The sequence below is a fragment of the Notamacropus eugenii genome, chromosome 1, assembly GCF_028372415.1.
Source record: "Notamacropus eugenii isolate mMacEug1 chromosome 1, mMacEug1.pri_v2, whole genome shotgun sequence".
Lineage (NCBI taxonomy): Eukaryota > Metazoa > Chordata > Mammalia > Diprotodontia > Macropodidae > Notamacropus > Notamacropus eugenii.
In genome coordinates, this window is record NC_092872.1 from 612,311,656 (window position 1) to 612,328,183 (window position 16,528).

General features: G+C 39.8%; 1 protein-coding gene across 3 annotated transcripts in view; it reads right to left on the bottom strand.

Annotated features, from left to right (window-relative positions):
- Positions 1 to 16,528, bottom strand: part of PIWIL2 (piwi like RNA-mediated gene silencing 2) — an 81,613-nt gene that overhangs the window by 27,097 nt on the left and 37,988 nt on the right. For 2 of the 3 annotated variants that reach the window (XM_072634896.1, XM_072634897.1), the window contains exons 11-13: positions 6,352 to 6,540; positions 5,541 to 5,625; positions 4,525 to 4,614 (exon numbers count right to left, since the gene is read on the bottom strand). In XM_072634896.1, the coding sequence (XP_072490997.1) occupies positions 4,525 to 4,614; positions 5,541 to 5,625; positions 6,352 to 6,540 (364 nt within the window). The remainder of the gene's footprint in view (positions 1 to 4,524; positions 4,615 to 5,540; positions 5,626 to 6,351; positions 6,541 to 16,528) is intronic. The other variant, XM_072634898.1, reaches the window with a different exon arrangement.

Sequence of the window (16,528 nt, forward strand, 5' to 3'; positions counted from 1 at the left end):
TGATGACATGACTTGCACTTGACTTTGTTTTGAGTGAGGGAGGGCTGTGCAGGTCACAAGCCTCACTTCTCCTCCAGAGTCATCTGGATCCAGTGACCAGATATTCATCAGGATGACTGGAGAAGACCCAGGATGAGGCAATTGGGGTTAAGTGACTTGCCCAAGGCCACACAACTAGTGAGTCAGGTGTCTGAGGTGATATTTGAACTCAGGTCCTCCTGACTCCCGCACTGGTGCTCTATCCACTGCACCACCTAGCTGCCCTAAGCTAAATATTCACATTCAACAAAAGTCGTGTCCTCAAGGCTTAATGTATCTAGACGGCTTAATGTCATCAGATTAGAACACTTCTCTGAGCAGGAATAGTTTGTTGCTAATTTGGAGGGAAAGTTGAGTCAATACACAGCTGGCAACAGTAGAGCAGAAAAGGAGTGGACCACTTTCAGAGATTTGGGGTACAGCATTGCATTGGCTCATCTGGGTTAGAACACCTACAAACATCAAGACTGGTTTGATGAAAATGATAGGGAAATTCAGAAGCTTCTAAATGAAAAATGAGAACTCTACAGGGTATGCTAGTAGGATAGTTCATTCATCTCCAAGAAATCAGCATTCATTTCCATCAAAAGTAAAATACAAGTGAAGCTTAGAGAGATGCAGAATTCTTGGATTGGTAAGAAGGCAGACAAAATTCAGTTTCAAACTGATAGTAACAATCCAAAGCACTTTTTATGATGTCCTGAAGGCTATTTGTGGGCCAAAGGTGTATGGTGCATCTCAACTACTCAGGGCAGATGGAACCATATTGATTAGTAATAAGGACATGATCCTGGAGAAATGGGCTGAACATTTGCACAGTGTTCTCCACAGACCGTCATCAGTCAACGCTGAGACCACTGATTGCTTACCTCAGGTTGAAGTCAATCCCTCTCTAGACAAATTTCCAACTGAAGAAGAGATTCTGAATGGCATTAGGCTCCCCTCCTGCAGCAAAACACCTGGTGTTGATGCTAGTCCAGCTGAATTCTGCAAGGTAGGGGGTCCACTGCTCATATAAAAACTGACTGAAATTTTCTAGGCTACATGACAAGGTTATATTCCAGGAGTTCAAGGATGCCTCCAGTGTCCATCTTTATAAAGGTTAAAGAAATATTTTCCTGTGACAATCACAGGGGGGTCTCTCTTAGTCATTACTGGTAAGATTCTTGCCAGAACCCTCCTTAATAGGCTGATGCTTCACCTGGAAGATGGCCATCTACCTGAGAGCCAGCATGGCTTCAGAAAGAAGAACAGTCAATATGGTGTTTGCTGCCTGACAACTTCAGAAGAAATGACAGGAGCAGAACAGAGATCTGTACACAATGTATATAGGTATGAAAAGGCCTTTGATACAGTCAGTCATGAGGGCTTACGGAAAATTATGTCAAAATTTGGTTGCCTAGAAAAGTTCATCAACATTGTATGTCAATGTCACTACAGCATGCTTTCCCAGGTTCTGGATAGTTGACAATGCTCTTGTGAGACTGCATGCCTGATCCCATGCAAGCATGCATAACATTTTCAGCCATGTTGTCAAAAGCCTTCAATGAGGATGAACACAGCATCAAGGTCAGCTACCACACTGGTGGTAAACTCTTCAACTTGAAAAGGCTACAGGGCCCAGACTAATGTGGAGGAAGTGTTACTGCATGATTTTTTTTTTTTTTTTTTGCAGATGACTGTGCACTTAGTGCAGTCCCTGAAACTGAGATACAACAAAATATGAATCGATTCTCTGCTGCTTGTGCTAATTTTGGCAAAAACAATTTACACCAAGAAAATACAGGTACTCCACCAGCCAGTACTATACCATCCATACATGGAACCATGAGTTACAGCAAGTAGAGAAGTTTTGAATACTGTGGGTAAGTTCACTTAGCTTGACAGTATACTTTCCAGGGAGGTACATATTGATAATGAGGTTGATACATGCACCACCAGAGCTAGCTCAGCATTTGGGAGGCTCTGAAGGAAAGTGTAGGAGAGAAGAGATATTAGACTGACTTCCTAACTGAAGGTCTAAGAGCCATTTCACTGATCTCACTGTTATATGAAACTTGGATGGGATACCAGTGCCATGTCAGGAAACTAAATCACTTCCATTTGAATTGTCTAGGAAGATTCTGAAGATTATCTGACAAGATGAGGTACCAGGCACTCTGATGGGCTTGCCTACAAAGGCTACTTCATGGTGAACTCACACAGGGCAAGTGCTCATATGGAGGTCAGAAGAAGTAATACAAGGATACTCTCAAGGTCTCTCTGATGAACTCTGGAACTGCTTGCCTGATATGGGAGACACTGGCACCAGAACAACTTGTATGGTGTGCTCTCATCAAATAAAGTATTGTGCTCTATGAGCAAAGCAGATTTTTTTCCTTTTTTACAAATCATTAATTTATTGTTTTCAGTTTTCTACAATCACTTCCATAAATCTTAGATTTTTCTCCCCCTCCCATCCCCCCTCCCTCCCTGAAATGGCATCCAATCTCATATGGGTTCTACACATACATTCTTACTAAACACATTTTCACCTTAGTCATGTTGCATGGAAGAATTAAAATGAATGGGAGAAACCATGAGAAAAAACAAAACAAAACAAAACACAAGAGAAAATAGTCTGCTTCATTCTGCAGTCCAATTCCATAGTTCTTTTTCTGGATGTGGAAGGCATTTTGCCTCAAGAGTCCACTGGGAATTTTTTAGATCCTTGCATTACTGTGAAGGGCTAAGCCTACCAGAAAAATTCCTCGTACACTGTTGTTGCTGTATACAAAGTTCTCCTGGTTCTGCTCCTTTCACTCAATATCAGTTCATATAAGTCCTTCCAGGCCTCTCTGACATCTTTCTGTTCATCATTTCTTAGAGCATAATAGTATTCCATTACATTCATATACCACTTGTTCAGCCATTCCCCAAATGATGGGCATCTCCCTTGATTTCCAGTTCTTGGCCACCACAAAGAGAGTTGCTATAAATATTTTTGTACATGTGGGACCATTTCCCATTTTTATGATCTCTTTGGGATACAGTCCTAGAAGCAACATTGCTAGGTCAAAGGGTATGCACATTTTTGTAGCCCTTTGGGTGTAGTTCCAAATGAGCAAAGTAGAATTGAAGAAACTCAAGAGAAACATGAGATAACACCAAGTCAGAAAATTCTCCCCAAGTGTTCACATGGACTATTTGTGCCCAACCTGTGGTAAAGTATTCCAAGCTTATACTGGTCTGATCAGCCAGCTGAACACACTGTAACTTGACTCTAACATAGTGATGTCATTTTGGTCCTCTTCGAGAACTAAGAACAACTGATATATTTTACTTCATGCATTTTACAACAGCATCCATAGGCTTCAACAGACGCCAAAGTGATCCAAGACATTAAAAAAAGTTAAGAACTCCTACCTAGAAATTATGTGTCTAGAGAGCTTCCAGCCCAGAGCTCTAACAAGCTATTTAGCTTTACCAAATGACAGCTTGTAAGCATGAGACAGGTTCCTACCAGCAGTTATATAGGAAGGTATGAAAAGTATGAATGACTTTCTTTGTAAATTATATTTATTCTTTGAGACTGATAAATTATAAATTTACCACACCCTAAAAGGTGGTACACCTTACATCAGTGTCAACAAGTGTATAACTGCTATAAAAATGCTTTGTGGTATTGATTCATTTAGCAACAAGAGTGGTAGGTAGGCTTGAACTTTGGCATGAATGAACAGGAAAGAAACCTTTTATTAGATAGCGATCTCTGCCATCACTCCATGTCCTATGTAATAGGACTGACAGCAAACCATTATCAACTGAGACAAGTACTTGAAAACAGGTGAAGCTAACACAGGCTATGGAGAAGACTATATATGGGCAGCTTGCACAGAATATAGGGGGAAATGTGATTTTAATCCAGTTTGGCCTTTAAAAGGTTCAAAAAACCCAAGTCTTTTAGCAGGATTTCTAGGCTAGAATACACTAAAAGGAATTAAGAAAATGAAGGCAGAATTTAAAGGGTAGAAAAATTCTCTGCTCAAAAAGAACACTGCTTATGGCTCTTTACATTTCTCTAACATCTTTCTTCAAAGAGCCACATAGCAGTGTGGGACAGTGATAAGGGCACAGAACTTTGAATTAGAGGAACTAGGTTAAATTCCATTGCTCTTACTTTCCTGTCTGATATTGGGCAAACTGCTTTACCTCTTGGGGTAAAATAAGGAGGTTGGAATAGATGATCTCCAAGTCCCTTGAACTTCTAAAATAATATTTTTCTATGTATTCAAACATTCATTGTATCCTTGGGAAGAAAATAATTTCCCCCTAATTTATAAAGGGGAAAAACTGAAGCATTAAATACTGAAGAGGCTTGCTTAAGGCCATAATAGAGGTCAGTATATACACACCACTACTTTCTCAGCTCAATAATTAAAGATCTTCCTTTAAAGCAACAGTTGTCTTGTTACCTCATGATAATAAAGACCATAGAATTCTAACCTTCATGGCTCTAAAGTCTTTCTTCATTTTTTCTGGGATCCCAGTCATGAAGGATAGCTCTGGAAGTAGTAAGATCTCTCCTTTTAAAAGCTGAGGGAAGAAAAGAAGGAAATAAAGAAGAGGAAGAGACACAGTGGGAAATCATATAGTTTCCTATCACTCTTTGGTGACTACTGACTACATGCCTAGCTGTGTATGTATCATGGCTTTCAGGCACATCCTTCAACTTGCCATATTCAGCAATACATGGTTCTGAATAAGGAAGCAGTTAAATCTCAGTAATTCTACTTTGTTCCTTCATACATCAGAAACTTTCTTAGCTTGAGCTGTTATTTTAAAAAGCAGGTACTTACCAGCAGACTGTACAATATTGACGTTATTAGGAGAAAAGGTAAAACTAGAAGAGACTTGTGTCCCTTTGGTATCCCAAGACACAATCACAGACACACCATGGTGAACAGTGTGGCCACCCAGTATGCATGTGTAGGGAGCATGGCTCATCTCTTCTTTTCCTACTTTTCTCTGCCTTCAGTGTTTGCATCTGATGACATGTGACGAAGCTGGGTGGGGGGTGGGGGGTTGAAGGTTAAGACTGTTTTCTCCCAAGAAAGGAGAATCTACAACTTCCCTAATCAAACTGGTCTCATATTTTAACATTCATGCTCAGGACATTTTTCCTTTTATTTATTTAGATCCTCATGATGTCTTTTGGTGCCTCCTTATGGACACTATTCATGAGAAAGTGTCAAGAAGCAGCTCTGACTATATTACTCTTCACATATATATGGATATATAGTCTTTTTACAATTCCCAAAACATATTCCTCACAACCTCATGAGTTAGGCAGTCATTGCAAAGCTTAAGAGACTCATGCCATACGAAAAACACTGGAATGACTTTGCAACTATGATATAATAATAAATCCATGGTTCCTGAATGTTAAAACACTATTCTGGAGACAGCTGAGAGTAGCCAAGAATGTAACGGAGAAGTGTAGATGCCACCGTCCCACTCACCCGCCCTTGGTTATTCTGCCTCTCACTGGGCCTGTGGATCAGAAGTGGCTGGTCCTCCTCCTTAATTGTAATTCCATAGTTTTTGCTAGAGAAAGGCAGAGGCAGAAAAAAATGTTTAGAAGAATATTCATGTTCCTAAAGTAACAAGTTCCACTAACTGAGCTTCTCAAGCAGTTCTGTGGCACAATATCTGCAAAACAGTCTTTGTCAGGATTCCATTGGGAATAGATCATCCTTTATCAACAGTGTCTAAAAGAAAGATCAATTTAAATTAAGTGGTGATAAAGTAAGGTTAATAGCCTAGAAACAGTTTGTTATCTATTGCCACCAGATTAAAGGCTTTGTTAACCAGACAGTACTAATAGGAACAAATCATTAACTCAGTTACTTTAATGATCTCTTCATGCAGCCTCCTTACCCAACCAGCTATACCAAAATAATGATAGTGACCATTTAAATATATGGTACTTCAAGGTTTGCAAAGTGTTTTACAAATAATTCTCTTTTTATCCTCACAACAACCATGGGAGGGAGGTGCTATTATTATCCCCATTTTACAGATGAAGAAACTGAGATAGACAGCTAATAAGTAACACGCCCAGGGTGGATCTGAAAGCAGGGCTTCCTGACTCCAGGTCCAAGGGTCTATATACTAACAGGAGAAACTACCAGCAAGCAGGAAGTTTAAAAGATAGCACATTCATGCCAAATATCCTGAGAGTTATTCCTTAGTTTATTATTTAAGAAAAATCATGACATTCAAGTCCCTTCATCCTCTTCCTTCTCTGGGTCCATACTCAGTCTTTCCTACCTGTAGTATTCCAAAAATGTAATCTCCTTCCCATCAGACATTATGAAGCTATCTTTTGGAGTTTTATTCCAGTCAATATCATCAATACGATAGGTACGGTTGTTGTATCGGGTTATAACAATATTGCCAACCAGCAGCTTGGTACATTCATCCTGGAAGTTTTCACTGCTCTGTTGATATATAGCATGCCTTTGGGGAAAATAAATCAAAGGATTTTGACTTCATTACTGAACAGAAAAAACAAAATAAAACACAGAAGGGACAGAATAATGAAACAGGAATCAGGGCAGGTGATCTGTCCCTTCCCCGCTCCCCCCTTCTCTCCTTTCTCCCCGTTTCTCTTTGTCTCTTCTTCTCTTTCAGCAAGGTCAACTACTTATAGCTTCAAGTTTCTCATCTATAAAATGGGAATGATAATCACTTCTCTCTGAATTAACTTACTGAATTACTGAATTAACCAAACTGAAAATCACCAACATAATACATAAAATGCTATAAAAACACTTTGTTAAAGGCTACAATGTGGAAGAGATATTGGAGTTGTGTCTGGTCCCTGATGGCAGAGCCAAGACTCATGGGTAGAAGTCACAAAAAAGGCAAAATTTAAGTACTGTGTCTACAAAACTAGTAATTACAGGTACCTGAAAGTAGAATGAATGAGTTGCCACAAAAAGTACCGGATTCTCCCCCATTGGAAGTCTTCAAGCAGAGGCTGGATGAGCCCTTTTTGGATATGTGACAGATATAAGATATATAAGATAGGATAGACGGTCATAGAGACCCTTTCCAACTCCAAAATTCTGTGATTTTCTGATCTGCTGTACATCTCATGCCACTAAAATTACAATTAATAAATTCTTGCCTTGACTTGCCCATAATTTTCACGAAGCTCAAGCTTGAAATATCAAGCTATTGTTGATTCCCAGCAAAATGATAGAAGAGATTATTAAATAAATGGTTTATGTATAACAGGAAGCAATGATCACTAGAAACCAATACAGACTTCCTATGAACAAATTATTCTAAATTTAATTTCAGTTAGTAGACTGGTAGTTCAGGAAAATGCTGTATTATTTCTATACTTCAGTAAGGCCTCTGATAGCCTCATGTACAAAATAGAAAAATATATATATTATACATCTACATATATACACGTATATATACACGTACACAGCTCACACACATATTCCATTCCACTAACACAACCATCATCTTAAATTGAGAGCGTCATCACCTCTCATCTAGACTATTATATTAGTCTGTAATTTAACTTCCACTTTTTTCCCTTTCCAATTCCGTTTCCATATAGAGATTCCTATTTCAGTAACTTCCTTCTGCCTCTAGGATAAAATACCAATTTCTTGACCTGAAATTGGAGGCTTTAATCATCTGGCCTGCAGCCTCCCTCTTCAGACTTCTTTCACAAGATTCCTATGTATGCACTCCATTGAACTAGAATCAGTTGTTACTTCCGGTACTTGACATTTCTCCTGTCCATCCATGTGCTCACAGAAGCTGTCTCCCATACTTCTCACTTTCAGCATCTTTACTTATGTTCTTCCAAGGTTCAGTTCAGGTGTCACCCTTCCCACCCCACCCCCCTGCCCCCAAGAGTTAATGCTCTCTCCCTCTTCAAATTACTTTGTAATTCCTTTTCTAAATGTGTGTTACATCCCCCACTGAAATGGAAAATCCTTCAGGGCAGGAACTCTTTTTCATTTCCATCTCTGTATCCAGCACAAAGCTAGAACTTAATAAATATCTGTTGAAATGAATTTAAGTATGGACAGAAAAGAAAGAAACAGAAAGATTGTCAGGAAAAAGGCAATAGGGTTCAGGAAGTGTTTATCACAAAGTAGCCACAAATAGCCCTGACGGTACAATTTAGAAAACAGGACTCTCTACCTAATATTTCTGAGGAAAACTGGCTTCAAAGCACTATGATAAAGAAGCTTTTGTCTATTTCAAAATGTAATGGAACACATGCTCCAGCCCTCTCTCCTAGTCAGGATGCTACATTTGCCTCTAAGGGTTCCAGAAGCGTTGGCGTGTTTCTCTTCTCTAGACAGTCTATGCCAGCTATTTTCTCTCTCTACTATTAGGGGCCAGTGACTAGCACCCCGATCCAATTTAACTCTCTGACAATGACTGACTTTCTACAAAGGATATTTACAAGTACAGACCTCCCTCCTTTCCTCTATAACACCAAAGGCACATTCACCTATAACACCTCAGTCTCTGGGTTCAAATCTTAGCTCAGTTTTGACATACCACTGGTCTCACCACATTCAAATCCAAAGGTAGCAAGTAATGTTGGACAGGTCCTCATGTAAGCCTCCACTGGGAGGAGGACTAAAGATTAGGGAAAGAGGGATCTGAAGATCATTCCTTGCTCCTTGACACATATGTACTGAGCTGGCTGCAATTGGTGGTCTGATTCTGGGATTCCTGCAGCTTACTTAAGTGATCTTTTGAAACTGTCAGAGACTGCACTCCCTTTACCAAGTGAAGGAGGGAAGGAGTCTCTGAGATCCACTGGAAGGGGACAAGGAAAAGTGCCAGTAGATAGAGCTGACAGGGCTTTTTGAATGTCTTTACAGCCAATCAAAGAACTTCTCTTCCACCACATGAAATGGAACCAATTACAGAATTATCCCTATATGCTCTATAGTCTCTCCAAGGCAGTTCTTTTACATGTTATCACAATTCTCCCAGAAGCTAAGTACCCTGAGCCTCCTACACAGAGACTATAATAGCCAAATAAACTTTGGACTCCCATTACAATTATTCATTTTAAAAATTAAAGTCTTTTTAATGAAATTGTTTTCTGTATTAAATTTTAAATTTTTAAAAAAATAAATTTTAAGTTTTAATTAAGTTAATAAAATTAATTATAAATATATTTACATCTATTTATATAAACACACAAAAATGGAAATATAAAATAATAATTAATTATAATTAAATAACTAATAATTAGATTAATAAAAATTTTAGAAAAAATTTTTTAAAAATTAAATGCTACCACCATAATGACAAAAAGTCAAATCCATCAGTTTTTAATTTTTAAAATTTAATTTTTCCTCTCTTATTTGGAAGAGGAGACAGGTAGAAACATCTAGAATGACTAATTCATGTGTGCCAACCTTTGATCACTTATTGTAGAAAAATTATTTAAGAACTTTCCAGAATCAAGAAAAATAAATGATCCTTTGCCAACAGAAAAATCCATAGAACTCTAAAAATAAGAAGTTAAGAACTTAACTCACCCAGATCCATCATTATCAAACTTTAAAACAACTTCAAAGATAAAAGAATCTTTCAAGCCACTAAGTTTCTCCTGAATGAGGGTCTCCCCAGATTTGTCTGCTGTAGCTCCCAGGTTGTTAAAGGGGACAGATGGACTTCAAATTCAGAGAGACTGACAACTATGCGTTCTGTTCTATATGGGTCATATCCCCCACACAGAGTTCCGCTGAGAATATATGATTTACTAGAACCAAACAAACAAGATAGGGAACACAGAACCAAACTGTTCTACAAAGAATTCCAAAAAGGATGTGAATCTGAACCTGTAAGTAGATAAAAAAAAAACATTACCCTATCATATGATCCCACCTTTCCCAAGGATCTAGACAGTTGCTCCAGAATTATAATGTCACCCTGGGGTTGTAACCAATTCTACACCTCCTCATCTCATCATTCCCCTCCCCCCACTCCTACCAAGTAGGGAAAGAATTTGAGATTTCTAGGAGTCCAGCAAATATGTCATCTAGTAGAAAGGAATTAAGCACTTATATAGTCGTAATGTATGGCGTGCACTGTGCTAAAGTCCCTTACAAATTTATTATCCCATTTAATCCTCCCAACCCTGGGAGGCAAATGCTGGTATTATCACCCCCATTTTACAGTTGAGGAAACTGAGGCAAACAGATGTTCAGTGACTTGCCCAGGGTCACACATTTAGTAAGTGTCTGAGATTGGATTTGAACTTAGGTATCCAATGATTTCACATCCAGTGCTCTATCATCCACTGTGCCACCTTCCTGCCCTCATATAATTTATAATTAAAATGAAAATTAAATTAAGGGGAAAAAAAAGGTCAGGGAAAAGAAGTGGAATGTAAAGAGGATGGAAGGCAGTAGCAATGGCAAGGCAAACCTGCCCCTGGAGTTCAGTCATTCAGCAGCCAGAGGGCAGAACAGCTTGTATGTAGTTTACAAACTAGTCTGACACTGAGCACAGCAAACAGACAGAAGTCTCTGCTAAAATCTGGTATCTATTGCCTCCTCTGACAAAGACATCTCTGCAGCTTAGCCTGGGCTTCAGTTTCCCCTAGTGCCCTAGATTCTGTTGGTCCTCCCATGGACCTGTGACTGTACAGCTTCTAGACTAGAACCTTTCCTTATGAAAATTCTAGCTTCTAGCTTGGTAGGACTTCTCACCTGCGGTGTCACGCACTCTCCCCAGTCAAGAAAGCTTCTATGATGGTAGGGAGCATTCAGATAATACTTTAAAGCTAATTCACTTGGCCCTTATGACAGTCCATTTTATCATCCCCATTTTACGGATGAGGAAATTGAGGCTGAGAAAGATCAAGTGACTTACCTAAGATCTCAAAGAAGCAGGTGAGGGAAGAATCTGAACTCAGGTCTTCCTGACTGAGTCTAGTGATGTATATACTATGCTCCCTAGCTATCTCTGTATCATAAAAAGGCTCATGACTATTTGCCATAGCTCACAGCCATGACAGGATATGGTTCCTACTCTTGGGGCAGGGGGAGAAGGGGAGAGAAGGAAGGAAAAATAATAAACAGCAGCATAAATTTTAAAAATCTGTTTAATGCCATGTTCCTCCCTGTTTGGAGTCATTCCTCTCCAGGGTGCATTCCTGACCCTCACAGAAATCTCTTTTAAGCCTGGAAGCTCACCCTACCCTGGTATTTCTCACACTGCAAAGTTCTCCCTTTCTACTTGGCTGGTTCCACCCATTACCTCCATTTTAAAAGGAGACCCAGGCCAACCATATTTTTCTTCCTCTCCAGGCTACACTCCTATGATGCTTTCTTCAACTCCTACCCCCCATTTTCAATGGCCTTTTATGTATTATCTTCTGTCATTATAATGCTCCTTGAAGGCTGGGACTGTCTTTCCACCTATTTGTATTTCTAGTGCTTAACACTGTCTAGCACATGGTAAGCACTTAATAAATGACTGCTGACTTGACCTGACCTTGTGTCTGTTGTAGGATTAAACACATGGAGAAACTAGAGAAATTCCTACCCAGAGAGTCCAAACTGTTCTTCATCATCATCACCCTCTTCCTCCATCCTGCCTTTGCTCTTCACATTCAGAGGCACACAGTTTGTGATCCTCAACTTCACTCATGCTACTGAAACTTCACCTATCTGTGATGGGAGTTTACTTTCAGGAGCTGTGATTCACCTTCTGGAGGGAAGGAGGAAAGCCTAGCACTCACTTGAAAGTGGGATATAACTAATGTATTGCCAACTGCATCTTTACATATACTTAATAAACCCATTCTGTGTTAACATATCAATATGCTGATTGCTTTCAGCAACAGGAGCACAAGCCATGGAGAAATCTTCAACACAAAGCCCAGAAGTAATGCAGTGAAAAAAGCAGAGGTAAAATATAGACAGACGTGACTACAATAATGTAAACAAAGTCAATATGGAAAGGCTCACTGTCACTAGCATAATGACAAAGTCAAAGAACATGTCTCTCCTTTTTGTGCATAATTACTTAACTATTTTAGGGAATATGCGCTCTTTAGGAGGGGTTTGTTGATAAGTATCTGTAATGCCAAAACAAAACATCATTATTAAACATTCATGTATGGTTCATTTGAGCCCAAAGCTTCAATAATGAGATATGAGTTACATTCTGAGGTGTTCTTGTGGGGATTTTTGTTTTGTTGCTGTTATGAACCTTGGTTCCCTGCATTAGCAGTATGCTGACCAGTGTGGATTAAGCACTTCCTGTGAATGACAGATGAGCAGTGACAAGTAGAGCAGGAAGAGCAGCATAAAGAATAGCAACCTACACTGACACCTAATCACAACCACAGCCATCACTGGTAACCTGGGTTTGCCTGTAGAGAGCAAGCATTCATACCTATTCCTTAGCATCCAACAAAGTCAAGTGCAAGTCATGTCATCATTTCTCTGATGTCACAGTCTTCTTCAAAAACGAAGAACAAACACAGACAGAATTCCCCCTACTTTGTCTTAAATGTTTTTTTTACTGCTTCCACACCACGAATTACAAAGTTGGTCTGAGTTTCCTGATGGTTGTGTCAAGCTGCTGCTCAATTTACTATTCTTAAGAGTTTCCTCACAATAATTCTATAAGGTTAAAATAAGTATGGGGGGGGGGGGTATGTGTGTGTGGCTGAAAACTGGAACTTGTGTTGAGATTGCTCTGCCTTCTTTCCTGGAGTTGCCTTCTACCCTTAGAATACAGCTCCTTCTGTATTCTTTCCTCAGATCTCAGATGACACTGCCTTCACTTGGACCCAAGATCTCTGCCTTCTGCATACCAGCTCTGTGGGTGCCAGTCCCAGCTCAGTCTACAGAAGACCAAAGCCTGGCCCAAGCTGGGAGTGTGAAGCCAGAAGTAATGGCCCTTGGCAACCACAGACCCCTATCCCAGATATCAGGTCTAGGGATGGAGCCAAGATGGCAGAGCAGAAGGTTGGACCTGCTGTAGTTCTCCCCCCAAAGCCCATAAAATACCTGTAAAAATGACTCTAAACAAATTCTAGAGCAGCAGAAGCCACGAAACAACAGAGTGAAAGAGATTTCCGGCCCAAGGCAGCCTGGAAGGCTGACAGGAAAGGTCTACCGCACCAGTTTCAGGGTAGGGCACAGCCCACAGAGCACAGCTCAGCCTTGGCCACTTGGCTCGGCAGGGACAGGACAGGAGCAGGCTTCAGGGCACAGAATCCTGGGCAGCAGCTGTAGTTCCCAGAATCCTCAACCCACAAATCCAAAGATAGTTTCAAAGGTCAGTGAGAAAGCTCTTTCACCTGGGTGAGAAGGAAGCAAGGTCCTGCCCTAGTCCCGGCTCCAGCTGGTCGCAGCATCCGTTTTGGAAACCCTCAGTCCAAACAAAGACCCTGGAGGAATCAAGCAGCTGATCTGAATCTCAGACCTGAGTGGCAGCCCTGGGGTGAGGAGGAACACTGCTGTGGTGGAGCACTGCCATGGTGGAGCTGGAGGTGACTGTGGAGAAGGAACTCTACTCGCAGATCCTGGGCAGAAAAGTTTGTGGTTGCTCCCATATCAGAATGCAGGCCACGAGAGGAGTAAACTCCTCTCCCTTGATTGTGCTACCTTTGGAGGAACTGAGAATTTACAGGTCCCTAGAGTATACCCTCCACTTGACAAAGGACTCAAAAGTGAAGTAACTGTCTAGGAAAATGACAAAAAAAGGGGGAAAATATGAGACTATACAAGGTTACATTCCTGGTGAACAGGTATTTTCCTCCATCCTTTTGGATGAGGAAGAACAAAGCATACCATTAGAGGAAGACATCAAAGTCAAAGCCTCTTCATCCAAAACCTCCAAAATAAATTTGCAATGATCTCAGGCCATGGAAGAGCTCAAAAAAAGATTTTGAAAATCAAGTAAGAGAAGTAGAGGAAAAATTGGAAGGAGAAATAAGAGTGATGCAAGAAAATCATGAAAAGCGAGTCAACAGTTTGCTAAAGGAGACCCAACAAAGTGCTGAAGAAAATACCACTTTTAAAAATAGACTAACTCAAATGGCAAAGGAGGTCCAAAAAGCCAATGAGGAGAAAAGTGCTTTAAAAAGCAGAATTAGCCAAATGGAAAAGGAGGTTCAAAAGCTCACTGAAGAAAATAGTTCTTTAAAAATTAGAAGGGAGCAGATGGAAGCTAATGATTTTATAAGAAACCAAGAAATTACAAAAGAAAGAAAAAATTGAAGACAATGTGAAATATCTCATTGGAAAAACAACTGATCATGGAAAATAGATCCAGGAGAGACAATTTAAAAATTATGGGATTACATTAAAGCCTTGATGAAAAAAAGAGCCTTGACATCATCCTTCATGAAACTATCAAGGAAAACTGCCCTGATATTCTAGAACCTGAGGGTAAAATAAAAAAGAATCCATATCACCTCCTGAAAGAGATCCAAAAAGAAAAACTCCTAGGAATATTGTAGCCAGATTCCAGAGTTCCCAGGTCAAGGAAAAAATATTGCAAGCAGTCAAGAAGAAACAATTCTAATATTGTGGAAATACAATCAAGATAACACAAGATCTAACAGCTTCTACATTAAGGGACAGAAGGGCTTAGAATATGATATTCCAGAAGTCAAAGGAACTAGGATTAAAACCAAGAATCACCTACCCAGCAAAACTGAGTATAATATTTCAGGGGGAAAAATGGTCATTCAATGAATAGAGGACTTCCAAGCATTCTTGATGAAAAGACAAGAGCTGAAAAGAAAATCTGACTTTCAAACACAAGAATCAAGAGAAGCATGAAAAGGTAAACAGGAAAGAGAAATAACAAGGGACTTACTAAATGGCTGAAAAGAAAATATGACTTTCAAATACAAGAATCAAAGAGAAGCAAGGAAAGGTAAACAGGAAAGAAAAATCATAATGGTCTTACTAAAGTTGAACAGTTTACATTCCTACACGGAAAGATAATATTCGGAACTCTTGAGACTTTTCTCAGTATTAGGGTAGTGGGAGGGATTATATACATACAGACAGTGGGCACAGGGTGAGCTGAATAGGAAGGGATGATATCTAAAAAAATAAAATTAAGGGATAAGAGAGGAATATGTTGGGAGGAAAAAGGAAGAAATGGAATGGGGCAAATTATCTCTCATAAAAGAGGCAAGAAAAAGTTTTTTCAATGGAGGGGAAAAGGGGGGAGGTGAGAGGGAAAAAGTGAAGCTTACTCTCATCACATTGGCTTAAGGAGGGAATAACATGTACACTCAATTTGATATGAAAATCTATCATACTACAGGAAAGTAGGGAAGAAGGGGATAAGTGGGGTATGGGGGGGATGATAGAACGAAGGGCAAATGGGAGGAGGGAGTAATTAGAGTTAAATACTTTTGGAGAGGTACAAGGACAAAAGAGAGAATAGAATAAATGGGGGGCAAGATAGGATGGAGGGAAATACAGCTAGTCTTTCACAACATGACTATTATGGAAATCTTTTGCATAACTATATATGTATAGCCTATATTGAATTGCTTGCCTTCACAATGGGGATGTGTGGGGAGGAAGGAAGGGAGAGAACTCAAAGATTTAGGAACACATGTTGAGAACTGTTTTTGCATGCAATTGGGAAATAAGAAATACAGGTAATGGGGTATAGAAATCTATCTTGCCCTACAAGAAAAGAGAGAATATGGGAATAAGAGAAGGGAGGGATGTGATAGAAGAGAGGGCAGATTGGGGGAAGGGGTAATCAGAATGCATGGTGTCTTGGGGTAGGGGAAGCGAAAGATGGGGAGAAAATTTGGAACTCAAAATCTTGTGGAAATGAATGTTGAAAACTAAAAATGAATAAATAAATTATAAGTATAGGGTTCAGACCTGTGATTTCACTAGTATAAGGAATTCTCTGCCAATGCAAGTCAACTAAAGTAAGAGTTGCCTGGCATACTCTGAGGCTATCTGATTTGTGTGGGGGTCTCAAAGACAGTATGTGTCAGCAGTGGGGCTTGAAACTAGGGATTTCTGGCTCTGAGGCTGGCTCTCTATCCACTCGTACCTTGCCTCCTGAAAGTAAACAATATTATCCCTATATAATGAAGAAACTGAAGATCATAAAGGTCAGGTGACCACCCTCAAGCTGGTCAATGAAAGAACCAAAACAAGAAACCAGGGTTTTGACCCCAAGGCCTATACTCTTTACACTACAAGGACATGGTAGCATATCCAGCTTTGATTTGATTAGGGATATCATTGGTGAGTTAAAGGAGGGAGATGCTTCTCTTCTACAACTAGAGGAATGGGAAAGTTTTCCCTAGCTTGGATGTAGGTGATAAATCTATCAGCTACCACTATCAGTCGACCTCAGTGTAGCTGGCTGGCAATGGCTTAGAAACTGGGGATATTAACACAAACTAAAATAGTCCCTGCCCTCAAGAAGTTTA